The 26,346-nt window shown below is 33.3% G+C and overlaps 1 protein-coding gene across 7 annotated transcripts in view; it reads right to left on the minus strand.

Moving 5' to 3' along the window:
• STXBP5L (syntaxin binding protein 5L) overlaps positions 1-26,346 on the minus strand; it is a 403,067-nt gene that overhangs the window by 67,947 nt on the left and 308,774 nt on the right. For 5 of the 7 annotated variants that reach the window (XM_086675312.1, XM_086675315.1, XM_086675311.1 and 2 more), the window contains 2 exons: positions 9,313-9,378; positions 1,711-1,803 (listed from right to left, as the gene is read on the minus strand). In XM_086675312.1, the coding sequence (XP_086531438.1) occupies positions 1,711-1,803; positions 9,313-9,378 (159 nt within the window). The remainder of the gene's footprint in view (positions 1-1,710; positions 1,804-9,312; positions 9,379-26,346) is intronic. The other 2 variants (XM_086675318.1, XM_086675317.1) reach the window with 1 other exon arrangement.

The following is a 26,346-nucleotide window of genomic DNA, read 5'->3' on the forward strand; positions in this document are numbered from 1 at the left end:
CCTACATGCCTCTATATTACTCCCCCTGCCCTCACCTTTTTAGGAAGTTGCTAAGGCATATCCAGGCAAAGAAGTATCTTTATTAGAATTTTCCTCAGCATAAAAAAAATGTTTAACGTCATGACTTCACTTTTCTTACAATATCAATATCAATATATATATATATATATATATATATATATATATATATATATATATATATATCCTATTTCTATCTGGACAGTGTTAATGAATCAGTAACTTGTTATTAGTGTTGTATGAATGAGAGTTAAAAGATTGGGAAACTTTACTTCTGTTCTTATCTACCTTGAATTATAAATCCCAGAGAGAACTAGTTTCTTCAACATACTTTTTTAATAGGAGGACAAATAATTTGGGATCAGAGGAACTTGAAGTCTGAAGATACGAGTTGGTTTAGACTAAGTCATTTATTATTAGCAGGGTTATCTTGAGCAAGTTATGAAATTTTTCCTTAGTCATAATTTCTTCAGAGTTGCTGTAGGATTGAATAAGATAATACATATGAAAACACTTTGTTTGCTTTAAAGTACTATACCAACATTGATTACAATTTTTAGCAAACAAGGCTTGATAAATTCAAATGTGATAATTTGTTGATTTTATGCACTATAAAACTAAAAACCATTTTTGTATTTAGCTTTTCCTGGAACTTAAATGGTAAACTATATTTCTAATGTTTCATGCAAAGTATATTTCTTAAGTTCTTTTGAATTTCTTTGTTAAAACATTCTCTTCATAGCAATTTTGTCACTGCTTGCCTATGTTTTAATTTCAGTTGTGATTAGTTTTTTGCAATTTTCATATTTCTTTTTTTCATTTTATTAATGAAACCAGGAAAACGCATAGGCTTTATAACCAAATGTAACCAAGTTAGAATTCCAGCTCTACTTAATTAAATACTCTGACCATCAGTTTTCTCCTCAGAAAAAGGCCTATCACAGGGGTGTTGTATTACATAAGAAAAAAGTAAGTTATGGTTTGGAAAATTATGGGTTACAACTATTTTTAGGATCCTTGGTTACTGACTTAACTTGGATTCTAGAATATTGGTAATGTATGCTTCTTAAATTGCAAATCTGGTCACAACCATTTTGTAATGAATGCCTAATTTAAGGAAGCTATAAAACCTGTGTTTGATTTTGATTTGGTCTCTCTGAGCAGTATCAAATATTCAATGGCTCTGCTTAAAACAGATTATAAGACCTTCCTTTCTGCTATTTCTGAGAGAACATTGCCCCTTTGAGGCAATTCTTTGGTGGAATTTCAGGGTTCATCACAGTAGTTTCTGCTCATAGAAAATACTTAATTGTATTATGAAGAATTAGGAGAATTTTTACAAAATCACTCTACTTTTTGGCTCTTAAGTTTCCCTGAATTCTCTGTTGCTCCCCTCATATTTTCTTATAGGTATGATAAAAGTATTCAGGTTTAAAGCAGAAAAACAACATTATCAAAATTCTATAGAACATTTCAAAGTCTTTCACAAAAGCCCTAACAATTCCTGTTTTGTATTGAATGAAGTCAGTGTCCATGGTTTTATTACTTCAGGGAAATTTGTCTTCATTCACCATGAGGGACCTGTATTTTCAGCACAGATAGGAATAAAGCTTTTGAGACAAATTGTGAAGTCCAGAAAATTGTAGAGATATGAAAAACTTGTTTGTTCACAAAAGAGATTTTCTCTTTCACCTGGCAAGTGATGTACTTGATTCCTCTGTCTCACAGCTGGTATTTCATTCCTATACAAGCCTGGTGCTGCCTCAGGAGTTCTGGTAGCAAGTCCTAAAGGAAGGGAATAAAAACTATTGGCATATAATTTCTTAGCCCAGGTGAACCCAGAAGTTTTATCTAAGGGGTGAATTGCATGATAACTATCTGGAAGGGTCTCTATTTTGTGCATTTATCTGGATGTTTTGGCACTGCCCTAACAGAGGACTATTTGAACGGAAGAAGCTTGCTTCTTTGGAGGATGTACTGGGTTTCTAGAAATGTAGAACCATGCAGAACAAGCATTCAATGTAGGCTATAAGACTTAGTTCTAACTCCGGTTTGAGAACAGAGCTGGTTGTTTCTTCGTTAGTTGTTGTGATGTTAGCCTCTATGAAATTTTGATAAAGATATCTTTACTAAAGAAACCTAAATAAACATATTTTAATAATGATAAATAATTCTATCACCCTAGCCTTAACTTGAACTTGATAGCATAGTAAGTCTATTGTATACTGTGGACAGTGTGAATTATGAGGATTGATGGCTGTAGAGGTAGCAGGAATATTAGAACCCGATGCTAGCCTAGAAAAAGATGTTCATCTGAGCAAATAATTTTTAAAGACACACCTTTAAGGAATAAAAATTAGAAAAATGCACATCTTGTGGGCAGATATAACCCTACAGTTGAAGGCTTGGGTAGTTTTCAACTCTTTGTCCAAAGAAAAGGCGTCTATTTCCTTGACGGATTGCAGTTCTGTTCCAGGTAAGTGAAGCTAGGGCTGAATGTTCCTGCTCATCCCCTTGGAAGGTATGTTTATGCAGTACACAAACTGCACAGCCTTACCTAGTGAGTGAAAAATGGTTACACAGCTTTAAGGAAAAACAGCTGACTCTTGGTAAAATTATTAGTTTAATATTGGTTTCTGCAGATACACTGTCAGGTCTATTTGGCATGGAGTATGTTATTTTGTTCATTAGTTTATTCTCCAGGGATAGATAGCATAATATCTACATAACTACACATACTGAAAATTACCTGTTAAATAGTTGGGTGAATGAATAAATAATATGAAATGGCTATAGTATCCTGGAAGTTAAGAACATCAGCATTCTGGTTGGCTCACTGAGATTCTTTCAGCTCTGAATTCCTATTCTGTTCTCATTGTCCTCAAATAAATATTTAATAGACTTAAACTTTGCTCTATTTTACTTGCAGTTTATTGAGCTAAAAGGGAGTTTGAGATCCATGTAGAAAATCAGAATTATAAAATTATTACTGGTCTCTGGCTTGCCTAATTACCAGCCATTCTTACTCAGCTCTTTGCATCAATGTTCTAATCTACTTTTATCAGACTTTGAAGGGGTTAAGGTTTGAGATCACAAAATAGATACTGAGAGGGTAAGTGTAACTATTGAAAAAATATTTTAAAAATTTTCACAGAGCCATAGTTCTCAAATGGTCCAGAGACCAGAAGCATTGGCATCACCTGGGATCTTGCTTTGCAAAATTTCAGGCCCCTCTCTAGACACTCAGTGCCCAATTAGAATCTTTGGCACTCAGCAATCTGTGTTTTAACAAAATGTTCACATCATTCTCATACAGGCTTATGTTTGAGAACCATTGCATTAAGGAAAAAAAAAGACAAGAATAGTATTGGCTCTTAAATGCTACATACATATGAAAAAGGGGAGATATACCCACATACAAACATAATAATTGACATTATTAATCAGATCTAGTTTTTTTAGTACGTGAATCAAGGAGACATTAGAAGGCATGGCTGCTTTTCTTAATTTTTCAGAAGTCAGATGTATTATTATTTTCTAGTTTCCCTTTATTACACATATTGATTCTGCCCTTTATAAGTTATCTAAACATTTTCACTGTTTATATTTTCATTCTTTTCTGCCTTTAGAGATAATAGGCTTCATGAGATTTAAACTACCATTAAAGTCTTAAATGTGCTTTTTTGGGTTACATTTTAGTTTTATGAGATTGGACTAAAAAGTCTGCATTTACCCTAACAATACCTCTCCTGATAATCTAGATTAAATAAAGCAATTCCTACAATAGGAAGAGATTTCAGAATGTAGTTTTATGTATATGTGTTGCTGTGGTATTCTAGGAATAGCATTGGGTACATTCTCCTTTATGGGCTTAGAAAGACCCTTTAATGCAACACCATTATTTTTATTTTTTCATGGGAAATGAATGGAATAATCAAATATTATTTCTAATTTTCTTAAGATAAAATAAACTTTGTTGGCACTGTTCCCAGAAGGATAGATTTCATATATTTTAACAAACATAAAATGACTAAAAAGTTGTTATAAGGAAAAAAAAATCATTCCTCAACTGTGAATATGATTTAAGGCTGCTACTAAAGAAGAGTGGGCCCTGCCCAGCAAACCAGTCTCAAATAAGGCACTGAAGTGATAAGTGAATCTTATCACAGCCAATCATTTCTGTCCCAAGTATCCTAATACAAAAGTAGTCAAAGCCTTGCTGCTTTGAAGTAATCTACCTTATGGCATGCAAAGTCCTGACTCTGCCTTGCAAAACAAACAAACAAAACAAAACAAAGCAAAAAGAAAAAGTGTCTTGGTGGTGTTTCCAGATCTACCCTAACATAATAAAAAAACATCAGAGGCAAAAGTCTAAAAGCCTACGATAATTACCATAATTAATTATGATATTGAAAGACATGCCTGAGACTGGAAATAAGAGATGTTTGCTAATACCACATATATTCAACATTATATTGGAGGTCCTAGTTAATTTCTTCCTTTAGAAATAAGAATAGAACTGCTCTTTTAACAGTAGGCATAATTGGATACACAATCCAAAAGAATTTATAAATTATTGGAAGTTATCAAGTTTTCTGGATGACATCAATATACACAAATTAATTGCATTTTTATAACCTAGTCACAAACAATAAGAAAAAAATAAAAAAATTATGACGTATAAAAACACCAAATACCAAGGAATAAATCTAATGAAAGGTATGCAAGACCTCTAAAAAGAAAACTAAATATGTTACTGAGAGAAAGATGTATGTGGAACAAATAAAACTTTTATACTATTAATGGAAGTAAAATTGGTGCAATCATTTTAGAAAACTCAGTAGTATTTACTGAAGCTGAACATAAACATACCCTATGACCTCCAGGCTTCACTCCCAGAAACACGTACAACAAAAATGAGTTTATATTTGCAATAAAAATTTTACAAGATTGGTCATAACATAACCCCAAATTGAAAGCCACCTAAATGTGCAGCAACAATAAAATGCATAGATATATTCATTTAATGGAGTATCACACAGAACTAAAAATCATTCAATGTGACTGAATATCATATACGTAATGTTGAGCAAACTTAGAAAAAAGAAGTAAATACTGCATGTTTCCATTCATATGAGAGTCCAAAACTCACAAAACTAATTTATGGTTAAAAGTCAGAACAGTGGGTACCTTTGTGAGAGTAAGTGGCTGAGAGGCAGGAGGGAGGTTTCTGGTGTTCTACAGACATTCTGTATTATACCTCAGTTAAAAAAGTTTACTCCTAAAGAGGTAAGACCAAGGTATACAAAAAAAAAAATTCCAAAGAAACAAACAAAAAAGGAAAAGTTGTAGTATTAATAGTAAACAAAGTGGAATTCAGGTAAAAAGACATGAACAATGGTGGTTTAGGTATAAGATGCACTTTTTGTCAATATAGTTTAAAATATCTACACATGAATATTTTTAACACAGCAGATATAAGGAAAAATAGAAACATATTATTAGTACAGTATTTTAATTCTCCTTTTCTCCATCCTTGGCAAGTCAAGTAATTAAAATATAAAGACATGAAAGACTTAAATAACAATGAAGCAGCACTTATAGCTACTTAATTCTGCTACAAGTTAACATTAATAACTCTGGTAAAAGAAAAAAAAAAACTCTACCATATGGAAATTACTATTAATGCAATCACAATTTATCAAAAGCTCTGATACATACAATGCAGAGTTCAATGGGAAATTTAACCTTAGTATAGCAACATGTAAGAAATAAATGAATTAAGCATCTACCACAAAAAAATTGAAACGTGAAAAATTAGAAAACAGAGGAGGGAACTAATAAAGTTAAAAGCAGAAATTAAGTTAAAACCCCTAAAATCCAGTAAAACTTTTGTTCAAGTTTAAAAAACAAAACAGAAAGGGGCACCTGGGCAGCTCAGTTGGTAAAGTGTCCCACTCTTGATTTCCACTCAGGTCATGATCTTATGGTTTGTGGGATCCAGCCCCACCTTGGGCTCTGCACTGCTGAGGGATTCTCTCTCCCCCTCTCTCTGTCCCTCTCCAGCTTGCACGTGTGTACACACACACACACACACACACACACACACATTCTTTCTCTAAATTAAAAAAAAAAACAACAGAAAAATAGATTGACTATTAACTAGCCTAATTGAAGAGCCACAATCTTTGTGTATGTTACATTGAATATTGCTAGAAAATTTCTAGGATGAAAATAGCTTTCTTTACAGACAATATGAAGATACAAAATCAATAATTATAAAGGGTAAGTGACTTGATGGGAGAATTCTACCAAAACTTTAAAAAGCAGATAATTACAATTGTATTTAAATTAATGAGCATAAAGAAAAAAGTCCACAAAGGAAATGTCTGAATGCAAAAAACTGCTGTAAGGCAAGAGATACCACAAGCAAAGTTAAAATGAGAAAAATATGTGGATCTCAGGTCATAAAAGGGTAATCTTAATTTATAAAGAGGCAATAAAAATTGATATGAAAATGACAACTCTATAGAAAATGGGCAAATTGTATGAATAGATGATTTATAGAAAAAAATAAATAGGTCTTAAACAGTTGAAAAGGTATTCAATATCACGTTTGTGAAAGATAAATTGAAACTACATTGACCTTTTCTTATCAGCATTACAAAAATTAAAAAAAAAAAGATAACCATTGTTTGTATGTTACTGATGGCAAGAGAGAAAATTGCTGCAAACTCTAAGGAGAGCAATTTGGGAAAATTTATAAAAATTAGATAGGCATATACTCTTTGACTCAGAAGCTCCAATTTTAGGAATTTACAGATCTACTGGTACACATTTGTTTGTTTGTTTGTTTGTTTATTTAATGTTTATTTTTGAGAGAGAGAGAGAGAGACAGACAGACAGAACACAAGCAGGGTAGGGGCAGAGAGAGAGGGGGGACACAGAATCCAAAGCAGGCTCCAGGCTCTGAGCTCTGAGCTGTCAACACAGAGCCTGATGCGGGCTCCAACTCACAAACCAGGAGATCATGACCTGAGCCAAAGTCCGATGTTCAATCGACTAAGCCACCCAGGCGCCCCTACCTGTACACGTTTATAATGAGGAAGGTATGAAGGTTAGTCACTGCAGCATTGTTTGACATGGCAGAACACTGGTAGCAAACTAAGGGTCCCTTAATTGGTGAAATAGTAAATAAATTATAGTAACTGCATGCATCTCAATAACATACAACTGTAATGATTATTTAAGAAATGGAAAGACAAGATACACAGTACAGTGAATCAAGCAAAGTATATTGAAATGTATATACTATACTAGTGTATAGAACAGGAAGCCAAAATGAATATACTATGTCTTTTTGGCTTGTTTACAAATATGAATTGAAAAGATAAATAAGAAAGTAACAATGTTTATTTTTCAAAAGGATGGAAACAAAGTATGGGGAAGGGTGGGAGGGAGATTTTTAAATACCATTTCTCTTTGACTTTTGAACCCTATATTACTATTAAAATTCAGATTACAGGGGTGCCTGGGTGGTTCAGTTGGTTAAGCACCTGATCTTGATTTTGGCTCAGGTCATGATCTCGCGGTTGTGAGATCCAGCCCTGTGCTGGGCTCTGCACTGAGTGTGGAGCCTGCTTGGGATTCTCTCCCTCTGCCCTCCCCTGCTTGCATGAATATTCTCTCTCTCTCTCTCTCTCTCTCTCTCTCTCTCAAAAAAAAAAAAAAATTAAAAATTTAAATTTAGCTTATGGATGAGAATTTAAAGTGAAGTTATTTAAATTGATATAGGATATTGAATTTTATATTGAAGATTTATGACATGAGAAAATATCAAAGTAATATTTTAAGGAGATTAGTTTTGCAACATGATATGCAAAATGAATTGTAAGGATGAGAGATCACAGAGACACCTGTTAAGATAATTTTTGTGATACTCTAAATGTAGGATACTAAATGCCTAAATTAGGATGGTGCCTACAGGATAGAAATACAAAAGAAAGGGTAAAAGTATGAGATCATATTTAAAATAAAAGCAATGAAATAAAGATTAAATAGATAGGGTTAAAAGAAAACTTTATACAGGACACTAGATTCTACTTTGCCTCACATTCCTGAAGAATAAGGATAAACAATTAACAACTCTTAAGAGATAGAATGAATTGGGGGTGCCTGAGTGGCTCAGTAGGTTAAACATCCAACTTCATTCAGCTCAGGTCATGATTTCATAGTACATGAGTTCGAGCCCCACATCAGGCTCTGTGCTGACAGCTCAGAGCCTGGAGCCTGCTTCAGATTCTGTGTCTCCCCCTCTCTCTGCCCCTCCCTCGTTCATGGTCTCTCTCTCTCTTTCTCTCTCTCTCTCAAAAATAAACATAAAAAAAAGAGATAGAGTAAATTAAAGAAATATCACAGTTAGAAAAGAATTTCCAAAAGTCAAAATTAATTGCTTTTTAAGGCATTAAATGTTCATAAATTTATATGAAGTTAAAATAAAAATTAATTATAAGGAATTATAATTTTTTGATACTCTGAAAACATAGAGTTCAATGTCAAAGAAATACGTAATATTTTTTGGTGTTCAAAAATTTACATATACTGTATATGTATTGGAGAAAAATCAGGTAAATAAATGGAAAAATATAAGCTAACCATTTATAATCCCACCACCCAACAATTTCTACTAACATTTTTTTGTACACCTTAAAAGACCTATTCCTAGGAATCTTTATACTCACATTTTTAATATACTTTGGTAGGCTCATGCTTTCTTGATGCTTTACTTCCAGCATATTATCATTTTTTCTTTTTTTGAAAAAAAAAAACCTTTGTTTAAAATGTCTTTATATGTGGGGCGCCTGGGTGGCGCAGTCGGTTAAGCGTCCGACTTCAGCCAGGTCACGATCTCGCGGTCCGTGAGTTCGAGCCCCGCGTCAGGCTCTGGGCTGATGGCTCAGAGCCTGGAGCCTGTTTCCGATTCTGTGTCTCCCTCTCTCTCTGCCCCTCCCCCGTTCATGCTCTGTCTCTCTCTGTCCCAAAAATAAATAAACGTGGAAAAAAAATTTTTTTTAAAAAAATAAAATGTCTTTATATGTACTACACTCGTATCTCTGATCTTAATTTTTTGGGAGGCCAAGAATTTTTTATATATTTGCTTATGGTAAAATTTCAGAAACTAAATTAGAAACAATTACTAAAATTATGAATTTCGCATTGTAAGAATTAAGAAAATAAAGCAGTAGATTACTGTAGTGAATTACAAGAAGGCTGAAAGTTAACATTCACGTTTACCTGAAGTGGGAGACTTGCAGCGCTCAAGTTCCAGGGGAACGGGACTATCATTTAGCTCAGTTAAACCTGAAAATGAAATGACAAGAAATTAGATAAATTTTGCTAACAAATTGTAGATAATTCTTATATATTCATTCCTAAAATTTTCAAAAGGTTTTTCTTCTCCCTGTGAAACTTTTCTATTCTCATGTTATGACAATGATTCTGAAAATTTGTTTCAGTAAGTTATACCAGAAACAATAAGGAGCAATAACTAATAGATAAATACAAGGAGTAATTAACATAATGGTAGTAAAATACAAAATCTTCTTTCTTACTTTTTAACGTGAAATAGCTACTTTAATAAATGACCTAGTTTTATCTAAAAATAGACCAAAAATAATACAATTTATAAGGAGTTTTTAAAAAGACCTAATCAAATCTTCTTTCAAGATAAATGCTTATTGGCTTTTAAAAATAACTTTAAGGGATGCTACAGATTCTAAATATTATACTTAGTTATAAAAATGCAGTGTTGTATAATACATATTAAGTGACTTATTTGATGATATCAAATTCCTTCTTATAATAAGGATTACATTTTTCTTTTTTTAAAAAAATTTTTTAATTTTATTTATTTTAAGAGAGAGAGACAGAGAGAGAGAGAGAGAGAGCACATGTGAGTGGGGGAGGGGCAGAGAGAGAGAATCCCAGGCAGGCTCTGTGCTGACAGAGCTTGATCTCAGGAACTTCAACACCACAATCTGAGCTGAAACCAAGAGTCAGAGGTTCAACCAACTGAGCCACTCAGTCACCCCTCTCTTATTTTTAATACTCTGTTATGTAACTCTACTGACAAACACAAGGATAGGCACAATAAATAAACATTTTATAATTCTTGCTATCTGCCAGCCTGTGTTCCTGTGGCATTCATAAAATATCCTTAATTATGGTTTTCCTATACTTGTTAGAGATTTTTATATACTTTTTCCTTATAAAAAATATTCAGAGTTCCTACTTTAATGTAAATCTTTATACCCAGAAGTACTTATTTTTTTTTTTTCAACGTTTATTATTTTTGGGACAGAGAGAGACAGAGCATGAACGGGGGAGGGGCAGAGAGAGGGAGACACAGAATCGGAAACAGGCTCCAGGCTCTGAGCCATCAGCCCAGAGCCCGACGCGGGGCTCGAACTCACGGACCGCGAGATCGTGACCTGGCTGAAGTCGGACGCTTAACCGACTGCGCCACCCAGGCGCCCCCGGATGTACAGAAGTACTTATTAAAAACTATTGTCAATTACCAGAACTATCTTTGTCCATATTCCTTGCTACCACCCCTTTCTTGATATAATTTGTACCAATAAACTTACTATGGTTCAAAAAATTATAGAATTTGGGAAAAGGCTGCTGTGGTACTCTAGCCCACCTCTTATGTTTTACAGATAAGAAACTATGAGTTTGAAGAGTTTAAACAATTTAAGGTTACAGAACCAAGTATGTGCCAAATCTTGAATAGAATTATTTATATACTTAAGAGTCTTTTGTTAGAAGTAGGTACTGTGAATATTTTCTTCCAGTATGTGACCTATCTTGTCATTTTCTTTCTTTTTTTTTTTTTGTCATTTTCTTAATGAAAATGAAATCTTTTGATGTTCAGGAGATTAGTTTACTTGAAGGACCCTTTATGAAATTTTTTAATTGTGAATTTTTTATAATTCCTGTGTAAGTAATCTCTGCCTACTCATTGCTCATGAAGATATTATTGTATTCTCCAAGAAGCTTTTTTAATTTTCAGCTTTCAGTTTTAGGACTATAATTCATCTCAAATTTTGATTGTGGTGTGAGGTAGAGATTAAGGTTCATTTTTCCCTATATGTTGTTTGTCTAGTTCTTCCATCATTATTTGTTAAAAAGATTTTCCTTTTTTCATTGATTTTTATTAGTGCTTTAGTAAAAAATAAATTGGATACATATGTGTAAGTTTACTTCTAGACTTTGTATTTTGTAGTCATTGGTCTATTTGTCTATCTTTTTTTGACTACCACACTAATTAACGCAGGTCTATAGTACATCTTAAAGTCAGGTAGTAAAATACTCCAACTTTGTTCTTTTCCAAGAGTGTTTTAATTACTTTAGACTTTTTGCATTTCTAAATAAGTTTTAGAATCAATTTGTCAATTGCTACAAAAGGATATGCCAAATTTTTACTAGACTGTAATTTTGATAGAATAAACATTTTAAAAATATTCAGTCTCCCAACCTATAAACATGGTATTCTCCTCTATTTAAATGATGTTTTAAATTTTTTTTTTCTTTCTGCATGAGTTTGTAGATTTCAGTATAGAGGTTTTGTATGTGGCATTTTTCAAGTCTTTATTTCCTTTTTGGTTTTCTGTCTACTTCTTGTATCATTATTCGAAGTGGAGTACCGAAATTCCCAGTAATTATTGTTGGATTGTCTCTCTCCCTTTGATTCTGTCAAGTATTGCCTCATGTACTTTGTAGATCGGTCGTCAGATGCACAGATGTTATATCTTCTAGATGGGTTAACCATTTTTTCATTTTAGATGTCCCTATTTATAGTAACTTTTTTTTGCTTTAAAATCTATTTTGTCTGGTATTAACTACAGCTGTACTTGCTGTTTGCATGGTTTTTTTCTATCTCTTAACTTTCTTTTTTTTTTTTTTTTTTTTTCAACGTTTATTTATTTTTGGGACAGAGAGAGACAGAGCATGAACGGGGGAGGGGCAGAGAGAGAGGGAGGCACAGAATCGGAAACAGGCTGCAGGCTCTGAGCCATCAGCCCAGAGCCTGACGCGGGGCTCGAACTCACAGACCGCGAGATCATGACCTGGCTGAAGTCGGACGCTTAACCGACTGCGCCACCCAGGCGCCCCTATCTCTTAACTTTCAACGGATTTACATCTTTATGTGTGGCCTCTGACAGCATGGAGTTAAATCTTGGTTTTTTTAAAAAATCTGGCTCAACAGTCTTTGTCTTCTGATTGAATTGTTAAATCTATCCACATTTAATGTTATAACTGATACAGTTAGGTTACACCTGTCATTCTACTTTATTTTTCTGTATGTCTCATGTCTTTTTGTCCCTCTAATCTTCCTTACTGCTTTGTTTGGCATTAAATATTGTCTAGTGTAACTCATTCATTTCTTTAATGATTTTGTCATCATATTTTTGTCATTGCTCTAAGATAACATATACATCTTAACTTCTCAGTATCTACTTCAGATGTATATTAACTTAATTCCAGGGAGATGTAGCAATGTTATTCTTTCATACTTCTATTTCCTCTTTCCCCTTTATGTGCTATTACTGGCATACATAATACATCCATATGTGTTACAAATCCAGCAACATATTATTATAATGATTACTTTATATAACTCTGGGTTTTTATAAAACCTGAGAGAAGAAAGTGAGCAGAAAATATATTTATAGTTTGTATATTAACTTTGCAATTTATCATTTCTAGTTCTCTTCATTTGTTCCAGTCAATCCACCTGCTTTGTTTGCTTACTCAAATACAACTTTGCTCCCACCTACTTCCTTTGTGCTGTTATTCGAAAATATATTACATTTCTACATACTGTAGGCCCATCAAGACAATTTTATAATATTGTTTCATAAATGGCTTTTTAAATCAGTTAAGAGAAGAAGTCATGTACATTTATATTATTATTTTATAATTACATAGTTACCTTAGTAGTGTTCTTTTTCCCCTTGTGTGAATTCAAATTATCATCTGGCATTACTTTTTTTCAGCCTGAGAAAAACTTCCTTTAGTATTTCTTATAAAGTGGCCTATGCTAGCAACAAATTCTCTCATTTTTTGTTTATCGGGGAATGACTTTATTTCAGCTACATTTTTGAAAGATTGTTTTGCTGGATATAAGATTTTTGGGTTTAGGTTTTTCCTTTGAGCACTCTGAATATGTTGTCCTACTGCTTCTGGCCTCCATTGTTTCTAATGAACTGTTAATCCTACTTGAGTTCTGTTGTATGGGACAAGTCATTTTTCTCTTACTGTTTTCAAGATTTTTTTGCCTTTCAGCATTTTTACTATGATGTTTCTGGGTGTGGGTATCTTTGCATTTATCCTGTTTGGAGTTCACTGACATTTTAGACATATGCATTAATGGTTTTCATCAAATTTTGGAAGTTTTCAGCCATTATCTTTTTGAATATTTTCCTGCTTCTCTCTTTTCTACTCTTATTATGGACATGTTTGCTACATTTACAGTATCCTAAGCTTCTTTGAGGATTTGTTAATTTTTCTTAATTTTTTCCCCTCAGAATGCAGTCTCTATCAGTTTCCTTCAAGTTTGCTGATTCTGATTTCTGCCAGTTCAGATCTACTGTTGACTCCCTCTAGTAAATTTTTCTTTTCATTTACTGTACTTTTTGTACTGTACTTTTGTATAAGAATTTCCATTTGGGTCTTATTTTCCCTTGACCTCATTCACCCGTTTCATCGACGCTTCACCCTCTGCCTCTGAAAACCACCAATCTCTTCCCCAGATCTATGTGCTCATTTTTTTGTTGCTCTTTGTTCATTTTTAGATTCCACACATAAGTGATGTCATGGGTCTTATTTCACTGGGCACTGTAATGCTCTCAAGGTCCATCCATGTTCTTGCAAATGGCAAGATTTCCTTCTTTTTTATGGCTCAGTAATAATCCAGTTTGTGTGTGTGTGTGTGTGTGTGTGTGTGCATGTAACTCAATCGTATTTTCTTTATTCATCCATCCACTGATAACACTTAGGTTGTTTCTATATCTTGGAAAATATGTAAATAATGCTGCAATGAACATGGGAGTGGCGTATATCTTTTTGAGTTAGTTTTTTATTTTTTTGTATAGATACCCAGAAGTAGAATTGCTGGATTTTATGGTAGTTCTATTTTTAGTTTGTGAGGAACTTTCACACTGTTTTTCAAAGCATCTGCACCAATTTACATTCCTACCATCAGTGCACACAGGATTCCCTTTTCTCTACATACTTGCCAACACTTGTTATTTCTTGTTTTTTTGGTAATAACCATTCTAACAAATAGGAGGTGATGTCTCATTGTGGTTTTGATTTGCATTTCTCTGATGATTAGTGATGCTGGGCAAATTTCATGTACCTGCAGGTTATCTGCATGTCTTTTTTTTGGAAAAATATCTATTCAGATGCTCTGCTAATTTTTTAATTGAAAATTTTTTTTGCTATAGTTGTATAAGTTCTTTACATATTTTGGATATTAACCTGTTATCAGATATATGATTTTCAAATATTTTCTCTCATTTCACAGATTGTCTTTTCATTTTGTTGATGGTTTCCTTTGCTCTGCAGAAGTTTTTTAGTTTGATGTAGTCCTACTTGTATATTTTTGTTTTTGCTGCCTTTGCTTTGGTGTCAAATCCAAAAAATTATTGTCAAGACCCAGATCAAGGAAGGAGCTTACTGCCTATATTTTCTTGTAGGATTTTATGGTTTTGTATCTTATAGTCCAGTCTTTAATCTATTTTGAGTTAATTCTTGTGTATGTTATCAGATAGTTCTGTTTGCTTTTTATAACTTCAATCTCTTTGTTAATATTCTTTATTTGATGAGACATTATCATTATAGTTTACCTTCTTTAAACATGGTGTCTTTTGGCTCTTTAAAGATTTTTCATGGTTGTTATGAGGTCTTTGTTAAATCCAACATTTGAGCCCTCTCAGAGACCATTTCTATTGCCTTGTTTTTTCTGTGAATAAGTCACACTTTCCTGTTTTATTGTAGGTCTTATAATATTTTGTTGATAACGACCTATTAGGTAATACTGTATAGCAATTCCCTCCCTCTCTCTGGTTTTTTTGTTGTTATTTGCTTGTTTAGTGACTTGGCTAGACTATTTTAGTGAAGTTTATTTCCCTTACATTGTGAAGACTCTGATGTTGCTTATCAGAGGGTATAGCCTTCTGTGTGTATACTGTCACCCTGGGATGACAGTAGTTTTAGCAGGGTTCTCTTTGTCTCTTTCCCTGATCACTTCATTGATATCAAATCCAGCTATTAGCTATCACAGTCACAACCAGGTGAATGCTTTATTGTTTTTGACAATGCTCCAGGATATATATTACTCAATATTCTAATCCAATTCAGGCAGAAGTCATATTTGAAGCCAGTATTTGAGGTTTGTTCAAATCCCAACTCACCTTTGGCCTAGCTGGTTGCTCTTAAATAAGAGGAGCTGCCAGCCTCTTATTTGATTTCCAACAAATACTTCATTGGTTTTAAGGGCATCCTTAGGCTTGAACTTCCTCAAATTGTGTTTCAAATAAGCTAGTTTCTTTGGGGAGAGCTTCAAAGTTCATTGCCTCTTTCTCTCGGCAAAATTTCTGAGCCACTAGTCTGGACCTGAGGCAGGGATGGTAACCTCTGGCCTTCTCAGCTCTACTTTTCTGGCACGAAACCTCTGCCCTATGACCAAGCTGGGTGAGAGCAGTCAAGGCCTCAGCATTTTAGCTTGCTATGCCTGGGGTAGACATTTTGTCCTATGAGTGGGGGACTGACAGGGGAGAGAAGACTTTGACCTCTTGGCTACACTCACCAGGAATTTGTCCTTTGCAACTTGGAACGGGTGAGAAATGCTGGCAACCTGAAGGCAGGAGAGGTATACAGCAAGTTGTGGCTCAATATCAAACACAAACTTTTTACCAAGTGTCAGTAGATTTTCTTGAATAAATGTTTCTTTATTTTCTGTATCCTTTTAGGACAATCTCCAGAGGCTTTAAATGATTGCTGTTTTTAAAAAATACTTTTTACCAGTTTTACTTTTTTTCTGGAGAATGTGTCCATGGTGCTTCTCAAGATGCCATTTGGAAATCTATCCTGTACCTGATTTTTGTTTTGTTTTGGTTTTTTGTTTGAGAAAGAGAGTGAAGGAGGGGCAGAGGGAGAAGGAGAGAGAAAATCCCAAGCAGGCTCTGAGCTGTCAGCGCAGAGCCCAACACAGGGCTCCATCTCATGAACCATGAGATCATGACCTGAATCAAAATCAAAAGTCGGATGTTTAACTGACTGAGCCACTCAGACGCCCCTATCCAGTACCTGGTATTTCAAAAATAAATAAATTTCTCAATTGTTTCCTTTTATTATATAGAAAGATGATTGATTTTGTATACTGTGTACTCTTCGATGTTGCTAAGTTCACATATTGTTTTGTATTTTTTTTTTTTTTTTGTAGATTCCTTTGGGTGTCCTAATACACCACAATATCACTGGCAAATAAAGTGAGTTTTAATATTTTCTTGCTAAACCCTAGGCATATTATTTTTATATTGCTTTTGCCCTTACTAAGTCTTCAAGTACAATGTTAAACAAAGGTGATGAGAGTGTATATCATTGGCTTGTTACCAATTTTAGTGGAAAAACATCCAATATTCCACAATTAAGTGTGATGTTATTTGTAGGTTTTTATAGATTGGCTTTATTCATTTGAGGAAATATTCTATTCCTAGTTTTCTGGTGATTATTCTAAAGAAGTGTTAGTTTATGATTTTTTTTGCATGTATTGAGATGATCATATAATTTTCTCCTTTATTATGTTAATGAGTTGTTTTGCATTGATTGGTTTTCAAATATTAAACTCTTATTCTTGGGATAAAACCACCATGGTTATATTTTATCTTTCTTACATATGTCTGTCTTCCATTTACTAATATTTCTGAATCTATGTTCGTAAGTGAGACTGGCCTGTACTTTCCTTTAAGTTTGTCAAGTTTTTGGTTTCAGCATTGTGCTGTCCTCAGATAAGCAGTTGGGAAGATTTCACTCTTTTTTCTATTCCCCAAAATCATTTGCATAAGATTAGTGTTATTTATGTTTGATAGAATTAATCAGTGAAATTATTCAAAGCCTGTAGTTTTCTTTGTTGTGGTTATTTAATTTTGAATTCAAAAATTTTTTAAAGATAGGAGGCTATTTATATTTTCCAATGTGTTTGGTGTCAGTTTTTATAATTTTTTTCTTTCAAGACATCTCTTGCTTTCATCTATACAATGTATAGGCATAACGTTGTTCATAGTTTTACTTTATTATTTTTAATTTCTGTAGAATCCATAGTGATGTTCCCTTTTTAATTTATCATATTGGTTATTTTTTTTTCTTCTTTATCTATCTAACTAGGGTTTTACAGATTTAGTAAATTTTTTGAGGACACACCTTGTGGTTTTATTGATCTACTCTCTTGTTTGCCCTGTATTTCATTGATTTCTGTCTTTATTTCCTTCCTCTGTTTACTTTGTGTTACACTGTTCTTTTTTTTTTTTTGGTGTCTTAACAAAGTTTAGATTATTAATTTGATATTTTCTTTTCCAATATAAGCAATAATGTTCTAAATTTTTCCTTTAAGTACTACTTAAGTAACAGCTTACAAATTTTGATATTTTGTGTTTATACTTTCACTCAGTTCAAAAATATTTTAAAAATTTCCTGTGATTTGTTTTTTAAACCATGACACAGTCTTAATTTCAAAATGTTTGGGGATTTTAAGATATATTTCTATTATTGATTTCTAACTTAATTTCTCTTGTGATCAGAGAACATACTCTGCTTGATTTCAGTCCCCTATAATCCATTGTAACTTGTTTCCTGACTCAGTCTACATTTGTGAATGTTCCATTTCTACTTGAAAAAAATGCATATTTCCCTTTGTATGTGGTAGGTGGCTATTTTGGTCAGGACAATTTGGTTAAGAGGATTGCTTAATTTTTTTCTTAATATACTTACCAATTTTTCTTTATTTGTTCTATCAATTACTGAGGAGAAATAATGAATCCCCAGCTATGATTGTATATTTGTCTCTTTCTTTCTTTCTTTTGTTTACTTTCTATACTTTGAATACCTCCTATTAGGTCTGTACTTGTATAGGATTATTAATATCTTTCTGATAAAGTGATTCTTTTATAATTTGGAACTGCCTCTCTCTCTTCTCTTAATGTCTACTTTATCTCATAATGTAGCCCCATCAGCTCTCTTGAGGTTAATATTGATAAATAATTTGATAAAATTATTTTTCACTTCTTTTATTTTTAATCATTTGTATGTTTTTGTAATTAAAGTGCATCTCTTATAAACAGCATATAGTTGGTTTTTTTTTTTCCATCTTGTTTCATAATTTCTGCCCTTTTCTTGGGTGGGTGGGTGGGTGTGTGTGTGTGTGTGTGTGTGTGTGTGTGTGTGTAATATTTGCTCCATTTACACTTACTATAATATAATCCTTGTTAGAGTTAAGTTTACGTCTATCATTTTTTTTTCAGCATGTCCTTCTGTGCTTTTTTCCACTATTTCACTTTTCCGTCCTTTGAAAAAAATCAAATATTTTTTAGTATTCTATTTTATCTTCTCTTTGGCTACTTAGCTACACTTCTGTTTTATTTATTTATTTATTTATTTATTTATTTATTTATTTTTTAGTGGTGGTTCTAGGGATTATAATATGCATCTATAATTCATCGCAATCTACTTTTAATTATTATTGCATAATTTCTCTTATATGAAAGAAACATAACATGATTCTGTTTATGTCCCTCCCATCCTTTGTTACTATTGTCATTTATTTTTCTTCTACATTTTATAAACCCCATAATACAGTTAGTTTTTAATTTAAAAATTAGATAAACTCCTAGGGATTTTAAGAAATGACAAAATAATCTTTTATATTTACCCACATATTTATTCTTCTAATGCTTTTCATTCTTACTGTATATCTAAATCTCCATCTGGTATTATTTCCCTCAGCTTAAAAACCTCCTACACTGGGGCACATGTGTGGCCCAGTCAGTTGAGCACCCAATTCTTTGGTTTCTGTTCAGGTCATGACCCCAGCAGGGTCATGGGATCAAATACCACAGTGGACTGCACACTAAACATGAAACCTGCTTAAGATTCTCTCTCCTTCTCTCTCTCTCTCTCTCTCTCTCTCTCTCTCTCTCTCTCCCCTCCCTCTGCCCCTCTCCAACCCCCCCTTGCTCTTTCTCTCTCTCAAATAAAAATTAAAAACAAAACCAAAAACAACCTTTACCATATCTTGTAGTGCAAGTCTGCCCATGACAAATTTATTTACCGTTATTTTAAAATATTTTTGCTAGAGGGGTACCTGGGTGGCTCAGTTGGCTAAGCGTCTCTCTTTTTTTTAATGTTTATTTATTTTTGAGAGAGAGAGAGAGAGAGAGAGAGAGAAAGCATGAGTGGGGGAGGGGTGGCAGAGAAAGAGGAAGACACAGAATTCAAATAGGCTCTGGGGTCTGAGCTGTCAGCACAGAGCCCAATACTGGGCTCGAACTCATGAACCATGAGATCATGAGCAGAAGTTGGAAGCTTAACCGACTGAGCCACCTGGGCACCCCATAAGCATCTGACTCTTGATTTTGGCTCAGGTAATGATCTCACAGTTCATGAGATTCTTGGGATTCTCTGTCTCCCTCTCTCTGCTCATGTTTGCACATGTGCACTCTAAATGAACAAACAAATAAATAAATAAGACTTTTGCTAGATGTACAATTCTAGTTTTTCCTACTCTTTGCAGTCCATGCATCTATAGAAGGCCCACTCCTTTCTGCACCTGTGCCCAGATCAGTCACTTGCACCAAGTATGGGAGCAGCTGCAGCTTTCTGCTCATCTACGAATGTCTCTTTCACTCTGGAATTCACTTAATCAAGCCTTCTTTGAATCTACCACTTTTTAATATCCCCACAGAAAAGCATGATTTTAACTTTATCATTGTATTTATCACAGGGTTTTATTACTGTTGCGATCATTGTTGTTACTACAGGAATGAACTTTCATATCTCAACATCCTGTCTAGAAATGGAAAGCTCCTCTCTTGGTTTTATTTTATATCTTGGAAATACTGTGAAAGCTGGACTGAAGACATGGAAGACCAAGAGAATGGTAACTAGTCAAATTGATTAATCTATTCCTGATACTAGTAAGTATCCAATGAAGTACTCAGAGTACATTCCAGATAATTGTGCTTTTCCCAAAGATTATACTGAGATTTCCCAAAGAGATCTCCCAGAGATTAGGTGGAGAAAATTATGTCTGACATATAAATAGAGTAAAGCAAATTGACTAAACTTGGAAGATTTGTACAGTGATTCATTAGAAAATGCATAATAATAATATAAAAGGAAACATATAATAAATCCTGGTTGAGAACAGATACAGAAATTTTATGGTAAATAAACAACCGAATATCAGAAGACAAATCCCTTTGGGGTACAGTGAATTATATCAACTTTTATTTAAAAATGTTAAGCATGTACAGTTGACCCTTGCACACAATAAGAGTATGAACTACATGAATCCACTAACACACAAATTTTTTTAATAAGTAAGTATAGTGCAATATAGTGTAGTATAATGTATTTTCTTTTCCTTATTTTCTTGATAACATTTTCTTTAGCATACTTTATTGTAAGAATACAGTATATGATACAAGTAACATACAAAATATGTGTTAACTGACTGTTATCCATAAGGCCTTTGGTCAGTAGTTGGCTCTTGGAAGTTAAATTCTGGGGGAATCAAAAGTTAAACATAGATTTTTGACTGCAGAAGAGGGTTGGTGCCTCTAACCCCACAGTGTTTAAGGGTCAAGTGTATACCTATAATGTATCTTAGTGTATAATATAATTAAGATAGTATTTGAAATAGCAACTTGTGAATGTTAAATAAAATATCAGTATTCTTTAAGAGACTAAGACACAAGTGTCTCCATACATATAAATAGTCTATACTTTGGGGGATTTTCTTACCAAATTATCACTTATCATATAAAATGCTCTGGTCTGAATTTTTTCCAATTTGATTGACATTTTGGTGAGATAATTTTTTTCTGTGGGATAGTATATTATAGGATATTTACCTACATTCTATTTACTAGATGCCAGTAGAGCACCCCTCTTCTACTTGTGAGGGCCAAAAATGTCTTCAGACATTGCTAAACGTCCCATCGGGGACAAAATCATTCTTGGTTGAGACCACTGCCATAAGTTATATTAGCTTGTTTTATTTGTTTGACTCACACTGAGATTACTCACTAAACTCTAGAAAACCCACACATATTACTAAGTAATAGCTCTCCTACTTTTTATTTCCTTGTGCATTTTGTTTAAATTCAAAGATGAAACTTTATATTTTACCCACTAATTACAGTTCAATGTAGTTGCTTTCTAGCACAAAGTTTTGAGGTAAAAAAATTTACACTCTAAGACTAATTTCAAAAAAAAAATAAGTAAAATATAGACCTGAAAATCAGATATATAAAAAAACCATTTGTTTAACCAAATCATACTATTTTTCAATTTATTCCTCTTATTATGTAGCTCTCTCCTTTTCTTTTATGTACCTATTACAGTAGAGAACACCTCCTATTAACTAATCTTTTACATCTGTTCTGATTCCCATCCCTTCTCCCCTTCTTAAGGATTTTGCTCCTTTAGTTACCCCCTCTGTCCCTTATCACCAGTCTCTCTTTCTCTATGGATCACTCTCTATTCACATTAACTTTAAAATATGTTCTTTATCTAAAATGGAAAGACAAAAAATTCCCCCTCTTGACACTTTATTCCAGTCAAGTTACTGACTTCTTTTTTCTACACTCCTTCATAACCAAACATCTTGAAAGAGTTATCTACTTGTTCTGTTTCCTCATTTGCCACTCTTCTCTCTAATATAATTTTGGTTTCTCTCCCAATACTTTTCACAAACTACTTTTTAAAGAATCACTAATAACCTTCACAGAGCAAGACACACTAGTCACTTCTCTGAGCTTATTTTACTTAATCCTATCTTTAGCATTTGACATGGCTGATCGCTTCTTGAAACATTCCCCTTATTTTGGCTTCTGCAACAGTCTCATTTTTTCTCTTTTCTCTGGCAAGTCCTCTGGGCCAGCTCTCCTCTTCTTTGAAACGTAAATGTTGAAATTCCTAATGTCTCTATCCATAATCCTCCTCTTCCCTCCCTCTGTTTCCCCTTTCTCCCCTGTCTAGGTAATTTCATTTATTCCCATGTCATTACATATTATCTATATGCTAAAGACTCAACTAACAGCACTGATATTCAGATTTGTTTAGTTGTCCACGTGACATCTTCACTTGGATAAATGACAGACATACCAAATTCTAACATGTCTAAAACTGAAGTTTATTTTCCTTATTACCATATCCTACTCCAACCCTACCACAATCAGTGACTCAAGCCTAAATCTGGAAAGAATTTTTGATTCCACTCTCTGATCTTCCACATTGAATATAATTAGTAGCTCTAATGTACTAATGATATTTGGACCTATCCTTTCTTCTACAATAACATTGTTAAAACCCTAGTCAAAGCCACCTTCAATTCTTGCGTGGAGTACACACTGGCCTCCTAACTGGTATAATGGCCATCTTTTCTTTTTCTTCTTCTTTTCTTTTCTTTTCTTTTCTTTGCTCTTCCCCCCCCCCCCCCATGATATTTTCTTCATGCAGCAGTGTGGATGATATTTTTAAGACATAAAAGCATATCATTCTCCTCCTTGAAATAAAATGAGATTTCTTATAATTGCCTCAGGACATGTATAATCTTATTCCTGCTCATCTAGACATCAAAATCTTAACTCATTTTCCCTCTCAGTCCTTTTCTATTGCACTCCCAGCCTCCTTGGCCTTCTTTTTATTTCTAGAAGATAGTTAAGTCCTTTACCTTTAGAACCTTCTTATAAGGCTATTCACTCTGCCTGGAATACACCATTTCCTGCCTCATGTGGCTAGTTTTTTCTTGAAAAAGCTTTATGAAGGTTTAATTTACATATTTATAAAGTATATGATTTGATAAATTTTGACATATGTATACACCTGTGAAACTATCTCCACGATCAAGATAATAAACATATCCCTCATGCACAAGAGTTTCTTTGTGTCTTTTTGTAACCCTCCTTCCAGCCCTTCCCATAAGTGCCCCTTCCTACCCCCAGGCAACCACTAATCTGCTTTCGGTCACTATGCATTAGTTTTCATTTCCTAGAATTTTATATGAATATACACCTTTTTTTGCCTGGATTCTTTTATTCAGTGTAATTATTTTGAGATTCATTGATGTTGCAACATTTATCAATAGTGCATACCTAGGGGGGGAAAAAGAGAGGCATACCATAATAGACTCTTATCTATAAAGAACAAACTGAGAGTTGCTGGAGGGGAGGTGGGTGGGGGAATGGGTTAAGTGGGTGATGGCTATTAAGGAGGGCACTTGTGATGAGCACTGAGTGTTGTATGTAAATGATGAATCACTAAATTCTACTCCTGAAACTAATATTATACTATATGTTAACTAAAATTTAAATAAAAACTTGAAACATTAAAAAAAGGAAAAAAAAAGTGCTTACCTTTTTATTGCTTAGTAAACCACTGAACAGATATAACAGAATTTGTTTATTGGAAAATTTAGTTGTTTCAGGTTTTGACTACTACAAATGTTTCAGTGTTTGATTGCTATGCATGTGTTTGTATTGATATAGGCTTTCTACTTTCATTTGTCTAGCTTAAATAACGATATAAAATGACTAGATCATGTTATAAATGTATATTTAAATCTTTAATAACCTGCCAACTGATCATACCATTGTACATTCCTACCAGTAGGGTGGGAGAGTTTTGTTTCTTCCACATTCTTGCCAATACTTGGTGTGATCAACATTTTTGATTTTAGTCACTCTAACCGATGTACAATGATATGTCATTGTAGTCTTTTTTTATTTAATTAATTAATTTTGAGAGAGACAGAGATATTGCAGGCTGGGGACCAGTAAAGAGAGAGGGAGAGAGAAAATCTGCGCTGCCGGTGCAGAGCCCCATGTGGAGCTAAAACTCACAAACCATAAGATCATGACCTGAGGCAAACTAAGAGTTGGACACATAACCAACTGAGCCACCAAGGCACCTCTCTCATTATAGTTTTAATTTGATTTTCCTAATGATGAATGTTGAGAATCTTTTCATATGCTTTTCTTTATTGTTTAATTCTTCAATTTATTGATTGATTGAATTATAATAAAGGACTATCATTATATTTCTGGAATATTCTCTATTTAATTATTTTTGATATTCAGCTGGATTTTATTTCCTAAAACTTTTCTTTTTTTGTGTATAATATTAGTTTCAGGAGTAAAATTTAGTGATTCATCACTTACATATAACACCCAGTGCTCATCGCAAGAGCCCTCCTTAATACTCATCACCCATTTAACCCATTCCCCTGCCTACCTCCCCTGCTGTAGTTCTCAGTTTGTTCCCTATAGCTAACAGTCTGTTTTCTGCTTTGCCCCTCTTTTTTCTTTTTCCCTCTACATTCATCTGTTTGTTTTCTTAAATTCCATGTGAGTGAAATCATATGGTATTTTTCTTTCTCTGTCTTACTTTGCTTGGCGTAATACTCTCTAGCTCCATCCACATTTTTGCAAATGACAAGATTTCATTCTTTTCAATGGCTGAGTAATATTCCATTGTGTGTGTGTATGTATGTGTATATATGTATGTATGTGTGCAGATATATATATATATATATACACATATATATGTATATGTATATGTGTGTGTGTGTGTGTATATATACACAACACATCTTCCTTATCCATTAATTAGTTGATCAACATTTGGGCTGTTTCCATCATTTGGCCATTGTCATAATCATTACAGTTTTGATTTGTATTTACCTGATGATGAGGGTTGTTGAGTGTTTTTCATCTGTTAGTCATCTGTATGTCTTTTTAGGAAAAATACCTATTCATGTCTTCTGACCATTTTTTAAATGGATTATTTTTTGGGTGCTGAGTTTGATAAGTTCTTTATAGATTTTGGATACCAACCCTTTATCAGACATGTCATTTGCAAATATGTTCTCCCATTCCGAAGGTTGCCATTCAGTTTTGTTGATTGTTTCCTTCCCTGTTCATATGTTTATATGTTATCAGTATATCTTCCTTTGTGAACTACTTATTCAAATTTCTTGCCCATATTTTTATTGGGTTCTATGCTTTATTATAGTTTTTAGAATTTTAACAATCTATTCTACATACAAATCCCTTATAAGATATACGCTTTGTAAATATTTTCTCCTAGTCTGTGGCTCAACTTTTCATTCTCATAACATTATCTTTTGAAGAGCAGAAATTTTTATTTTTGAAGAAGTCCAGTGTAGTCATATGTTCTAATATGAAGCATGTAATTTAAAAAACTTTTGCCTAACCCAGTATCATAAAAATCTCCTCTTTTCCTAGATTTATAAAAATTTTAGGTTTTATATTAAGGCTAATGATCTATTTATAAGTTAATTTTTTGAAAAAATTTGTTACAATGTATGGATCAAAGTTAACTTTTTTCAATTGTTTAAGTATCATTTGTAGGAAAAACAATCCTTTCTCTACTTAGTTGCCTTTGCACCTCTGTCAAAAATTAGTTGTCCAAATATATTTGTGGGTATATTTCTGAAGTCTCTATTAAGGTCCATTGATCTATTTGTGTTTGGACTGACATTAAACTGTTCAATAACACTAATTTTTTAAAAAGTCTTTAAATCAGGTAGTGTTGGTCTTCCAACATTTCTCTTTTTTTTAAAAAAAAAGCTCTTTTGGCTCTAAATCTTTTGCATTTCTGTGTGGACTCTAGAATCAGTTTGTCAGTTTCTATTAAAAGTCTGCTAGAGTTTTATTGGAATTGTATTGAATTACAAATCAATTTGGGGAGAAATGAGATCTTAACACTGAGTCTTGTGAAACATGAACATGGTGTAATTCTTCATTTTTGAAGGGTATTTTTTTAACTTCTCTTAGCAATGTTTTCAGGTTTTCAATCTGGGTCTTTCACATCTGTTGTCTTATTTATGGCTGTTTCATATTTTTGATGCTATTATGAATGGTATTTTCAAATTTTAATTTCAGGTTGTTTGTTTTGGGTAGATAGAAATAAAATTGATTTCATACATTGACTTTGTGGCCTGTACTTTGTTAAACTCACTTA

The sequence above is a fragment of the Puma concolor genome, chromosome C2, assembly GCF_028749965.1.
Source record: "Puma concolor isolate L17-30 chromosome C2, mPumCon1.1.hap2, whole genome shotgun sequence".
NCBI classification, from domain to species: Eukaryota; Metazoa; Chordata; class Mammalia; order Carnivora; family Felidae; genus Puma; species Puma concolor.